The sequence below is a fragment of the Opisthocomus hoazin genome, chromosome 3 (genome assembly GCF_030867145.1).
Source record: "Opisthocomus hoazin isolate bOpiHoa1 chromosome 3, bOpiHoa1.hap1, whole genome shotgun sequence".
Taxonomy (NCBI): Eukaryota; Metazoa; Chordata; class Aves; order Opisthocomiformes; family Opisthocomidae; genus Opisthocomus; species Opisthocomus hoazin.
This window is the reverse complement of record NC_134416.1, coordinates 77224845-77238596: the sequence shown is the minus strand read 5'-3', so window position 1 is coordinate 77238596 and position 13752 is coordinate 77224845. Positions and strand designations below refer to the sequence as shown.

The following is a 13752-nucleotide window of genomic DNA, read 5'->3' as shown; positions in this document are numbered from 1 at the left end:
TAAACAGTGTCAAAGCATCAAAATTACCTGAGGGCTCAACCCAAGCCTTCCCGCCATCTGGTTTGGCCAGTCCCGCTGCCGTTTGCAATTCAACTATGAGTTCAGTGAAAGGGAACATTTATTTTAAGCCTTATTGCCAGGGGGATACAGAGACAAAAACCCACATTTTACAGACAAGCCAAACAGACAAATCCCTTTTCAAATTGTTTAGAGTATTTGAGGAATACCTCTTACTGCTTGCCTTTTCTTCTGGCTGTGGTACAGGTTTGTACACCCTGAAAGTAACACCTGTTTCCTCCAGTTTTAGTTTACGTACATGTAGAAAATTAAGGATAGAGTTTACTAAATACAAAAATCTGCTCGTTTTCAGTTGCAGTTCCCATTAAAAAGAGGACTGATGCACCTGAATACCAGCTCAGTTAACAGTGTTTGACAGCAACAGTGAAGCTGTGAGTTTATAAGATTTCATAAGGCAAAAGGTCTCAGCACTGGTGTAAGATGTGGTCTTCACAGAGGGAAGATGTGTCCGGTCGAGGGAGCTGGACGGTGCAGGACCTAACCACTACGCGGGCACTAAGTCAGCAGTATCAGTGCTGTTCCATTGCCTGTTGTTTCCTAAATGTGACTGAAAACCCAAAAACTATTTGATTTTTTAAGAAGTCAATGCCACACAAGGAATCAGCTGGCACGCTCCTGTCTGTTTAATTATAATCTGTTTCAACAGAACTTTCTCACAGCTTTGGCTGTTAGTTTTGACCATTTCATGCAAAGAACTGTTGTGTGCAGGATGGCTGTCCAGAACTGACTGTGTTTGGGACAAATGAGTTGAGTTGGGTATGTGTGTGCACCCTGTACTGTAGCTTGTAACTCAGCTGAAGTATGCACTCATAAAATAACCAGTGGGATATACCGAGTTTTGGCTAGTTGTTACTGATTTCATCAGTTTCCAGAGGGTGGCAAACTATATGACACATGGATGTTCAGCAGTTTCTTAGGCATTAGCGTTCTTCCTGGCTGTATGGTTGTCGATCTTTTTATTTAGATTGTGAGACTGCAGTTCATACGTCTGCAGATTTTAGCCAAGTGAGCAATGCTAGCCAAACTGTGCTAGATCAAACCTCCGAACAAGGTGTTCTGGCACGTGGAGACATTTTACTGCCAGGGTCAGGTTAGAATCCTGTTCTGCAGGACTAAGCTGCACATCTCCGTGTGATTTCCATGTAATCCCTAGGATAAGAATGTGTATTTACTGTGAATCCTCAAAGAGCTCAGTCAGAGATGAAGGTTTCCAACCTGCTAGATGCTGTGCAGACCTGCAATCACTCTTCTGGTCTCTCAGTATCACCCCATCCTTCCCTTTAATTTTTCTTCAGCTTTTATTTAGTCATAACTTCCTTTGACTCCAGATGAAGTGTGCAGACTTCAGGGCAGCTGGATGAGATGGGACGGGATGGGATAGCACGCTAAATACACGAAACAGATATGAGCACAGACTTGACAGGGGACCCTCTTTTTGCCATCTCTTGCAGTTTATTTCCAGATGTCTTCATGTGGAGGCACTGTCCAGTTTTCCCCTTCTGAAAGCAATTTCTGATGATATATAGAATCAAAGAATAGTTTGGGCTGGAAGGGACCTTTAAAGGCCATTTACTCCAACCCCCTTGCCATGACTAAGGACATGTACCACTAGATCAGGTTACTCAGAGCCCTGTCCAACCTGGCCTTGAATGTTCCCAGAGATGGGGCAACTACCACCTCTCTGGGCAGCCCGTTCCAGTGTTTCACCACCCTCATTGTAAAAAATTTCTTCCCTATATCCAGTCTAAATCTACCCTCTTTTAGTTTAAAACCATTAGCCCTTGTACTATCGCAGCAGGCCTTGCTAAACAGCCTGTCCCCAGCTTTCTTATAAGCCCCCTTCAAGTATTAAAAGGCCACAATAAGGTCTCCAAAGGCTAGTTTGGATTATTTTTATAATTATATTTATTATTATAATTATTTGCCTAATAATGTATGCAACCTGTTGCCATGGTTTTTCATGCTGCCACAGGGATGGAGCTCTAGCTCTTGAGTCTTAGTACAGTGGTGCTACTGTTTCTGCTGAGAGCTTTCTCTTCTAACATGCAGTAAAAAGTTAAAGGTTAAAATAAATTTAAAATACATTCAAGGGAAAATTCACCACATGTACTTGACTGTCAGGGTTTGAGTATTTTTTTTTCCCCTTTTCTTAGTGCTGAGGCATATTACAGATTTTTATGGTTTTGAGCATGATCCAGCATTGATACTGTAGCTCTGGAGGAGTGCCAGCCGGGAGGCTTACAGAATATCAAGTTTTATACCATCTTATGTAATGTTTATGCGGGTGGGATATGACATATTGAAATTCAATTTATTGAAATTATATTCATACTGCCGTGCTGCCAGTGGGGCTGAAATAGCTGTGTTTTGTGGCGTTCCTGCTCACCCAGACTCAGACACTCAGGGAAGATAGGTTTGCATTAATGTTTTTGTCTTCTGCGCCTGTTTTCACTGGTGAACTGGTACAATTACATTAAGTGCCTATGTTGTGCAGCCATAGGCATGTGAATAAATCGGGGAAGGGGTCTGAGTTCTTAAAAATAGTGGAAATTGATTCCGGTTTGCATTGCTGGTTTAGGAACCTGCCTTTAGACAAGGTTTATTTTCTCTTCAGAAAAGGAGGTATCTATTTCTTTCATTAATCCTTCATTGTAAATCTCACGTTACAACAATGCACAGAAACCGCTCTACATGAGTTACGTCTTTTTGATTTTGTCAGTCTAATTCAATCAGAGTGGATACACTTACATCTGTATAAAGCTACCCTGTACAATACAGATTTTTCCTGTCTAAGAGACAGAAAGAAAAACATGTTCGCTCTGAGGTCACTCTCTTGCCATGTGAGAGGTTGGTCATACCAGTACCACCATTTTGGGGGAACGATGTGCGAGGGGAACCACTCTCCTAGCGAAAGTAGTACTTGCAGTGGAAAAAAAACAAAAAAAAAAATCAATGTCAAGACCAAACTATATGTGTATATAGTTGTAGCTTTTTAAAGTGCATTTGCTACTTGAAGCTATTTCATCTCAAAGAAAAAATCATTTTTGTATATGAGAATTTTTTACTGTAGAGGCTGCCATTTCTGATGAAGCTGTCCCCCTTTTTTGGCTGGGCGTTTGCCGTCTTACCTCATGCATCTTAACAGCCTCCTGAACAACAGCGAGAAGTTTGATATACATTGCTTGTGGTGATATTGAGCCTTCTTCATTATAGTAACCTACCGTAGAGCATCCAGTTCACAGTTATGGTCAGAGGACTGCAGAGAAAGTCCCCTTTTGGACTAATTCTTGCTTAGCCATAAAGCAGGTGGTAGTAAAGTGTTATTTTTGTTTACTGTGGACAAAACAAGAACAAATGGGTCTATATGGCAAAAAAAAAAGGCAAATTAGGCTAGACAGGAGAGAAGCCTTTCTTGCTGGCAGAGATGGTTAAGCCCTGAAATAGGTGGTGTGGTACATCCATTAAGGATTTTTAAGGCAGGTCAGACAGTTTTCAAGAATGGTTTGAGAAGACTAAATCCTACCCTGGACAAGGAGAGGAAAGCAGGTAATCTTTTCTCCATGAGACCAATTTCCTCTGAATTTTTTTATAGCAATTATGATGCCACTTAATGATTATTGTAACTAGCTGTGTTGTTCCTGTGCATTTTGTTGTTAAGTTCCCATATGTGATTCATTTTGCTCTTGCAGCACGTGCAGCAAGGTAATCATGATAACAGAATTTGATAATATAGAAAGGAAAAAAAATATGCCTCTACTCAAGAGAGAACTAAAATTCTGAAGGGCAATTCTTACATCTTTATTTTTGTTTTTCTGTAGACAGGATTCTCAGATGTCTGTGACACATCTGTTTGTAACATTATTGCGTAACATGTTGGAAAACACTGAAAAAATATTCCAGCTTTATTTTTTTCTTTAAAATTTCAAAAATCCGTTACAGGATTCAGCTTTTCAGTTAACAAGATTATTCAGTAAAAAAAAAAAATTATTTAGACAACATTCCAATTGAAATAGACTGAAGAATTCTTACACATACTTCATTTATGCTTTGGAAATTTGTCAATTTAAGAAGCCTAACCTATCTGCCATTCTTAAGCTCATCACATTGTCTAAAATCAATTTAGCAAGAAGATACTTAGGCAGTGCTTTGAAGCATCCCTACATAAATATTGCCATGCCATTCTGTGCTTGGGATTATGTTACTTACTGAATTATTGCTACTCATTTTTTGCCAGTATAATCAATAAAAGTGACACTGAGAAATGTGATCTTCCTTCTCTGCAGGCCAGCTTTGGGTGGTCTCCTTACATCATCTTTTCGGCAGCACCAGGAGTCCTTGGCAGCAGAAAGAGAAAGACGACGTCAGGAGAGAGAAGAAAGGTTGCAAAGGATAGAACGCGAAGAAAGAAACAAATTCAAGTAGGAACCAAATTTGCTCTCAGTCTGTTGCTTTAATGTGTGATGGGTCTGTAAATCATTGAGACATTCAATTGCAAATAATTGAACTGATGAATAGTTTGTGGGTATCTTTAGATACCTTTCTTCATCTAAGTATCTTAAGATCTGATCTATTAAACACATCATGATGAATTTTGGCATTTAATAAACCAGCAATTTTTTCAAAGACAGCTACGTATTTGCCAGTTACACAGACTGGATATCTACAGAGGCCAGATTTCATTAGCTAATATACTCCTTCTCAAAGTATAATCTCAGTGAGGCATAGTGGTTGAAGATGAAACAGTGGGAGGAAGGTACTCAGGAAGGGAGGAAAGGAAAGCACTGAGACATCTTTTTTGCTTTGATGTTCTGCAAAGTAAAATTGTTTTCACAGAGTCACAGAATGTTCGGGGTTGGAAGGGACCTCTGAGGATCACCTAGTCCAACCTCCCCTGCTGAAGCAGGGTCACCTAGAACAGGCTGCACAGGACAGTGTCCAGCCGGGTCTTGAATATCTCCAGAGAAGAAGACTCCACAGCCCCTCTGGGCAGCCTGTTCCAGTGCTCCGTTACCCTCAGAGGGAAGAAGTTCTTCCTCATGTTCAGACAGAACTTCCCATGCTTCAGTTTGTGCCCGTTGCCCTTGTCCTGTCACTGGGCACCAAAGCATTTAGAAGATCCCCTCTCAGCCTTCTCTTCGTCAGGCTGAACAAGCCCAGCTCCCTCAGCCTTTCCTCGTAGGAGAGATGCTCCAGTCCCCTCACCATCCTCATAGCCCTCCGCTGCACTCTCACCAGTAGCTCCTCATCTTTGTTGAACTGGGGAGCCCAGAACTGGATGCAGGACTCCCTATGGGGCCTCACTAGGGCAGAATAGAGGGGGAGGAGAACCTCCCTCGACCTGCTGGGCACACTCTTCTTGATGCACCCCAGGATCCCGTTGGCCTTCTTGGCAACCAGGGCACACTGCTGGCTCATGGTCAACCTGTCGTCCACCAGGACACCCAGGTCCCTCTCCGCAGAGCTGCTCTCCAGCAGGTCCGCCCCAAGCCTGTACCAATGCATGGGGTTGTTCCTCCCCAGGTGCAGGACCCTGCACTTGCCCTTGTTGAACTTCATCAGGTTCCTCTGCGCCCAGCTCTCCAGCCTGTCCAGGTCTTGCTGAATGGCAGCACAGCCTTCCGGTGTATCCACCACTCCTCCCAGTTTTGTGTCATCAGCAAAGTTGCTGAGGGTACACTCTAACTCTTCATCCAGGTCATTGATGAGGAAGTTGAACCAGACTGGGCCCAGTACTGACCCCTGAGGGACACCACTAGTTACCAGCCTCCATCTAGAATCTGCGCCACTGACGACAACCCTCTGAGTTCTGCCATTCAGCCAGTTCTCAATCCACCTCACTGACCACTCATCCAGCCCACACTTCGTGAGCTTGCTTATGAGGATGTTATGGGAGACAGTGTCGAAAGCCTTGCTGAAGCTGAGGTAGACAACATGCACTGCTCTCCCTTCATCTGCCCATCATAGAAGGCTATCAGACTGGTCAAGCATGTTTCCCCTTGGTGAATCCGTGTTTACTACTCCTGATAACCTTCTTTTCCTCCACTTGCTAGACATGACATCCAGAATGAGTTGTTCCGTCACCTTCTTGTTCTCTTTGACATCTCTTGCCAGATTGAATTCAAGGTGAGCCTTAGCCTTCCCCATTGTTTCCTTCCATGCTCTGACAATGTTCCTGTATTCCTCCCAAGTGGTCTGTCCCTCTTTCCACATTCCATAGACGCTTCTCTTCCATTTGAGTTTCGCTAAAAGCTCCTTGCTAATTCATGCAGGTCTCCTGCCTCCTTTTTGAGGTCTCGGGATGAATGGTAGTGTTTTTAAACTGCACTTTTTCCTGCTTTTCTGAAAATGTCTCTCTTCCTCCTGGAAAAAGCAACTGACAGAAAATAATGATCAAAATTATTGCTCAAACTGTGACCAGACAAAGGCCCCAGCTGAATACAGGACTCTCCATTTTCACATCTGAGACTATGTGGTGCGTTGTGGGATCCCAGGGTGTGCTGCCTGAGGACAGTAAGAGGCAAGTCCTCTCCCCTTCTTAAATCCATGCCTGGAAATCCCAGCACAGGCATTAGCAATGACTGCAGTGGGCTTAGGGCAGAGAAGGTGCCTATACCTAAAGTGGTTTGCCTATTGTCTGAAGAGCATACACTAAGAAACCAGTTTGTTTCCTCATAAACAGGATGAAAACTAAACATATTTTTAGTAGTTAGAAGACATAATGTAGTAATCTGAAGAATGGTAGGATAAATGTTTCGTAGCCTTGGAGTTGGTAAATGGCACTGGTTTTCATGTGAGCTTGTTTATTAGTATGCAGTATTGTTTTCACTGTAATTATCTCTTTAGTAAGAAGTGGAAATGGTCTGTGTTATAGTGAATTGGAAAGAGGAGTAACCTACTAGTGGTTGGTTGGTTGGTTGAAGGAGATAGTCTTCTGGCTCCAGAAGATAGCTAGTTTAGAAGAAAATGAGAGGCAGAGGGAAGGTGGAAGAGCACCATAATAGGATCTTTGGCAGCCGACAGCTGCCCAAGTTCTCCTGAAACAGAAACAGTCAGGTCTCAGTCTTCGAGCCTCTTCCAAAAACTCTCCCTCTAAGTGGTATCATCAGGCTGCAGCAGGCTGCCATGGACAGCCAGCATGATCTTTCAGAAAGGAAACTCCCAGACCAAAAAAAAACACGAGGACATTTGGCAGCTTGACCTGTTTGAATAACAGATGTGCATATTTCACTAGAGGTTGGATACAGTAGTTATTCTCTCGTTAAAAGAGCTTCCTTAAAGTCGGAAAAATAAATTTTCTAAAATATACATACATCTTCATCTCATTAATGCAGAGTCGGAAACTGGTTAACTAAACGTCATGATTGTGTTGCATTTTTAAGACGACAATTTTTTAATGCCCAGTGTTTTCATCTTCTAGATTTGAGTTCCCTGGTCTCCCAGAAGTTATAACTTGTGTTTAAGTAGAGGGTCTCCAAAGCCACCAAACTTCACAGACAGACAGCATCCCACAGTTGATTAAACAGACTGGCAGGAGGAGGACAAAGCCGCAGCAAACAGTCAGGGACAGTTTTGTAAGAGTTCTTGGGATTACATTATCATATCATCAGTCTGGCTAGAAACCCAGTCTCTGAAGATGTATTTTTGATTAAAAATAGCACTTGCAATTCACAGCCTTTAAACTCGTGAGCAGTACTGGATTTGCCATCATGACTCATTTGTTATCTCATTCTTTCCAACTTTGCCTCAAGAACACTGCACTAGGTTCTGGCACCATTATTGACAAGTTGAGGATAATTTAAAGGAGAGCATCACCAGTTGTGAAAGAGCTTGGTTTTAGGAGAGGAGTTAAAAAGCTTCAGAAGCTATTGGTAGCAGAAGGATTGCTTTACATAATGAACATTTTTCTCAGTAGAAGGGCTATTGTACCCATTGCATATATAGAACAATATGTTCTGAAATACAAGAGTTATTCTTCAGCTGCAGGGAAGAGTGATCGGAGGGGAAAAAGTAATCTGAAAAATTGCCTGCTGAAAAAGTCCTAGATTTTCTTTTTTTTCTTTGGAGTTATTTCCATAGATGCCATAATTCCAAAGAATACTCTGAAAATATGATAGAAGTATAACCAGTTCAGGGATTCAAAGGATGTTGAGTTAGCCTGAAACAGTAGTGTGTGTTCTATGTTAATGGACTTTTGAAGAGCACGTGATAGCACGTTTGATAGCTATTGGTATAGCAGCTGATAAGTAATTCATCTGATGACCCAATGTAAGGAGAAAAAACAATTTTTTATTCGTAAATGGAGTAGTTCTGAAAATCTTTTTGGCACTCACAGGTTATGCTGTAGAAGAATCTAACAGATAAGGTGAAAGTCTCATCAATTTTGTCCACCAGATTCCACAAAATATTAAAAATATATTGTAAGAAACTGTCTTGCTGTGATATTGGGGCAGGCTGGACATTCACTGGGTTCTGCCATTCTCCGAGTTAAATTTGCATCCACATTTGTGGATGTGACAGGCCTGCCAGAACTCACAGTGCCCAGGCATCCATTAAAGTTGACTTAGCAAAAGCTAAATATATGAGTTACTTGAGGAGCTGTGGGAGGGGTAGCTGAGATAGAGGGAGGTGTGTATATAAAACTCAGGGTGAAAAATAAAGACGTGAAAGTTTGTTACCTGTCCAATGATCCTGCATGTGCCTTGTGAGAACAAAGAATTGTCCTACTCGGTAGTGCCAGTCTGCTGCCCCGTTTCCAGCCATGCCAACTAAACATACTAAGGAGAGGGGTATTAGAAAGAGGGCCAATACGGGGTGCTCCCTGCCTTGGTCTAGCCCGGCAGGTGCTGCAGTCACTGTTCCAGGGCATTCTAGATGGAGCAAATGAGGAATGGTTTAATAGCCACTGAAGTGCCTGCTCCTGATGGACGAGTCCAGTTCATTGTATCAGGTTTCAAAATGTGCTTCAAGTTCTTTGTGGGATTTTTTTTTATGGTTACTTGTAATGACCTTCCGAACTACGTATTTGGCATACATGTATGTATAGTGTATGCTTGGACAAGCGTGCACAGATACTTTTCAGCCTTTTTTACAAAAATAAACTGATAATTTTTGTTGACAACAGCCTTCAATGTCTCTGATCAGCTTGTTTGTACTGCTCTTGGTTTCTCCTGCTCTACTGACACTTCTGTTACTTACCGTGTTCTTCTGGTTTCCTCTGCAATTTACTGCAATTCTCTTTTTAGCCGCGATTATTTAGACAAAAGAGAAGAACTAAGACAAGCAAGAGAAGAGAGGTTTGTATATAATGCATCCACCCTTCCCCTGTGGTTGTTTGCACTTCCTATATAGTTTACTGGGGAGCTGTCATGTATTTATATTTTTAACTGTGCATGCACAGAACACTTTTATTCCAAAAGACTTCTATAAGAAAGAGGTTGTTTCATTAAAGAGGAGAATGAAGTCCAGCTGTAAGCACAGCAATAAATGGAGAGCAATGGGACTGCAAAGCATAAGAATGATTGATGGTCTATCTTTTATCTATTTGTGTGGGAAATGAGCTTACTCCATTTGTCTCAGAAATTTGCCCAAATTTAGTATAGTTATAAATTGAATAAGCCTGTCTTTCTCACCCAGTGGTTCCCAAGCTTTCTGGAGGGTCAGAAAAGGCAACTGAGGATAAAGGATATGGGGGTCACAAGCATTGCAAAACGGCAGTCACAGGCTGATGGAAATGGTTCTGACCCACTCCCAGCGTATTTTCATCTTTCAGGGCGAAGTTTTCTGTGCTGATCTGTCTAAACATCAGCAAGTAAATTACAAAACTTAACAGTGTTTATCATGGGGTCATTGTTTTAGTTTTATTTAAATAGCATATTTTAAGGGACTGAGAGTTTGGGGATTTTTTCCTTTTTCAAATTCAATTAAATAGTTTAGAAACTCTGGGCTAGGCTTATGAAAGCACATTTTTCAAGGAATATTCAACTAAAAACATTTGCCTTTCAGTAGCTTCTGTCTACCTCCACCAATAATTACACCCTGGAGGGAGCTGTTGTTTTCACCTGGAAAACATGCATAGTACTGAACAAATAGTAGATAAAAACTCATCTAGGTTGCTTCAGTTCTGCTTTTGTGGTCCTCTAGAGGTTAGTCTCTGGAGGTACTTTTGAATTGTCAAGAACTGGAATTACATTATCCAAGTATGAGAGCAGCCATCTTGGAAATCATTGTGTTGCTGCATTTTGGTTTGGGTGGGGGTTTTTTTCCCCAAAAAGTAATCGTACAGAAAGCAGTTTGTTTCTGCAGACTGAAGTCTCATCTATTATGACTGTAGTAGCTAATATTAAAAAAATTATTTTGACATCTCTAAGAGTAAGAAAAGGTGGATGGACTTTTCTTTGTCCTTCAGCCAAAACAGTTACAAGTATTTTAAAGCATTTTCTGAAATGAAACACATCTGAGCACATAAGCATCATACACTGATCTTAGCTGAGTAAAACCTTTCACAGCAAGCGTGCTCGTCAGCAAGATTTGAAGCGAGCTCTCCAGCCCTTTCAAGTTGTAAGGGAATATGCCAAGTAAACAGGAGTATTTTTGGGGAAGTGTTCACCAGCAGGGCATCTCTGCTGTGCAATCTGAGACAATTTCACTGGTCACTAGGAATGTGTCTTTATCCTTAGGGCTCTTTTGAACTGAAATGTTAAATTATCAGTTCTTCCTCATAAAGAGGAAAGGCGTGTTTTCTTTGACAGCACATAAATATTAAAGACAACTTCTGCAAGTGAAGTCTTGCACCGAAAGTCCATTACATTGGCCTTCGGTAACTGTTTTTTTTTAACAAACGTCTTTGCCCAAGTGAAGTTTCATTTCCTACAGCAAGTTGCATGTTATACCTCTTTCAAGAGAATGCATGGACTGTAAGAAAATGCTGTAGCCAAGGTGCTAAAATCCTAGTTAAAATCTGAATTGTACATTTCCTCCATATCAGTTTGGAAAAGTAGGAGATCATATTGAACACATAGGAAAGGCTCTGTTAAAAGCACTGGTTTGTGTAAATTCTGACAAATCTTTGGTGCATTCTGTGTGCTATTGGGTCACCCTGGAGGTCCAAAATACAGGCACCCACTTTTCCAGTGGCTCTGGGGTGGCCTCAGTATGAAGGAGAAAGATTCCTGCAGTTTCAGGGTGTCTGAGTGTAACTAAGCACCATTCATTTCATGTGTCCTTGCTGTTCGATGATTTGAGGCCTTTGTTACTTTGCTTAATTGGGTGTTTTCCAGTGGTAATTTAAAAACAAACCCAAGAAAAGCGATCTCCCAAGCCCTCTTTAGTGTGATTTACAGCTCAAATGCTCTCCACGCAGTGTCTTGGTTGGTACATAAACATTTGAAGTCGCCCTCAGGGCTTTGTGCAGAGAGCTAGAGAACTCACAGTGATATTTTCGTCTACTTGAAGATGATAAGTGGAATGTCACGTTCATGAGGCATACCTAATGGATAGCCCACAGACTTTTGGCTCTTTGTGTATAGAGAAGAGTTAGAATAAGCGTGATAATGCCTGCAGGTTTCCATGATCTAGAGGAATATGGCAGTATGTAGAGAGGCAACGTGTCAGTCCTGTAGTGAAGGAACTAATAGCGGCAGAGGGATGTTAGCTCATCCTTTCAGCTCCTTCAGATTTTGGTCTTCAAGAGACCGTGGGTATTTGATGCTGGCATTCATTCATTGTTAAGACATTGGGCAGAAACAAAACATAACCTAAATAAATGTCATTTATCAAGTGTGAAGTGTTAATAACTGATTCTTGGATGATTTTTTTCTTCTTGGTTAAATTTCTGTATCTGCTTATTAGGCTTCCCATTTGATAACTACTTATGCTGATGTGCTCCCATGAGAGCTGCTGTTCTGTTTCCCTTTTTTCTCTCAGTATAATGAATAGACGTACTTTGAGAAGGCACATCTTGATGACAGTCCTCTGCTTTGCTGGTTGGCTGTGCAGCGCACAGCTACAGAAGCTAAAATGTTAAAGCAGCTGAAAAAGAGCTGAGGACAATAAAACATTGTAGCTCCCCCGTTATAGAAGGATCCATCCAGATCTTTGTTGTAGTCTGTTGGCAAACTGCAAAAGCCTCCTCAGCGGCAGCCAGCTGGGCTGTACCTGTTTGAGCTAAGGGATCAATCTGAATGGCTCTTTATGAGTCTGAAGTCCCATCTGCTCTACTTGTGAGGAGGTGGAAGGCGCAATACATAAGTGACCGACGTTAAAAGAAAGGCTGACTTCATGCACTGTAACAAAACATTGCGGTAGTGCCAGCAAAAGGCTTTCTCCTCTATTGAAAAGGCAAAAATCATTCTCGAGAATTGGCTTCATGTTAGAACTGTAAACATTTCCTATTTTATAACCATACAAGTATGTGGCTTGTTATATTTTCATCCAGAGTCTGTAGGGGTTCTTTTTCTTGCAGAATTTGTTCAAAGCCAGTGCATACCTCTGGAGGAATAAAAGAAAATGAGTTTGTTCTTCATTATTGCTCTTTGCAATAAAGCAAATTGCCTCTGAAAATACAAAGACTGCTCTTCAAAGACACGTTTCTATGCTGTATATGGATGTTTGCAAATGTGCATGCGTGTGTGGCTACCATATGTGCTAAGCATGTTTGTTACCACATATGGCTGACTTCTCTACCCTGCCTGCTTTTAATGCACCCTCGTACACTAATTCAGGCTGTCAGTGAGGCAGAAGTGGGGAGGAGAGGTGTTCCCTGTTACGAAGTGTTTACAACAGTGGGTTATAGGAGGATGGCCACAGTGTTTCGGGGAAGTAAGCAGTAGTCTTGATTAACCTGTTAACAGTTCACTTGTGGGTAAGACAAACAGTCTAAAGCCCAATCCAGCTGTATTCATGAATTTATTCCTTAGCAAATAATGGTGGATAAAATTAGCAGACATCTGGAAGAGGGACATATTTCAAAGTTATTTTGGTCGAAATGTATAAAGCACACTATGAAGAATATGATTGGTAGCTGGTCTTAATAAACAGTTAGTGAGTTCTGCCTGCCTAAAATGCAAAACAGATGTATCTTTGTTCTTTTAAAGTGACTTTGATGAATAAACTACATGTGACGTCAGGTCCAAGCTATTGGATGTCTGAGTCCGGCAGAGAAATTTTTTAGAATAAAAAAAAAGAAAACTTTCCATTGTAAACTCTGGAGAGAACAAAGTGAATTCCAGTGCATTGCTCTCAGAGCAAATAGAAGCAGGTTCAGAGACTTCAGATAGTCAATCCAAACTTATATTATTGGTATTATTTTCAGGGAGATCTGTTTTTGTCTGCCACACTGAACCGTTTTGCTCTCCTTGCAGCAAGTCTCAGACTTTGGCTATTTGCATCAATATTAAGGGGCTCTGGCTTGGAGGGTTTTTTTTTACTTTGGTTTTGTTTTGTGTGGTTTTTTTTTCCCTCCTGTTTTGGTTTTGGGAGAGGGAGGGCTGGGAGGAGTAGGAGGTGGTGAAGGAGGAGGGTGAAAAGGAGAACAGACAAATGCTTCCAAAAGGAGAAAGACTGTGCAGACACAATACTATATCGAAGGACTCTTTAACTCTGCTGGTTTTTGCTTTTGTTTTGTCATGAGCAATTTAATGTTTTTCAGGGCAATAGTCTTTGCTTTGGTGTCCATTT

General features: G+C 41.4%; 1 protein-coding gene across 8 annotated transcripts in view; it reads left to right on the top strand.

Moving 5' to 3' along the window:
• FHOD3 (formin homology 2 domain containing 3) overlaps nucleotides 1-13752 on the top strand; it is a 403764-nt gene that overhangs the window by 314977 nt on the left and 75035 nt on the right. For 5 of the 8 annotated variants that reach the window (XM_075416737.1, XM_075416736.1, XM_075416735.1 and 2 more), the window contains 2 exons: nucleotides 4362-4496; nucleotides 9321-9371. In XM_075416737.1, coding sequence (XP_075272852.1) covers nucleotides 4362-4496; nucleotides 9321-9371 — 186 coding nt within the window. The remainder of the gene's footprint in view (nucleotides 1-4361; nucleotides 4497-9320; nucleotides 9372-13752) is intronic. The other 3 variants (XM_075416738.1, XM_075416734.1, XM_075416733.1) reach the window with 1 other exon arrangement.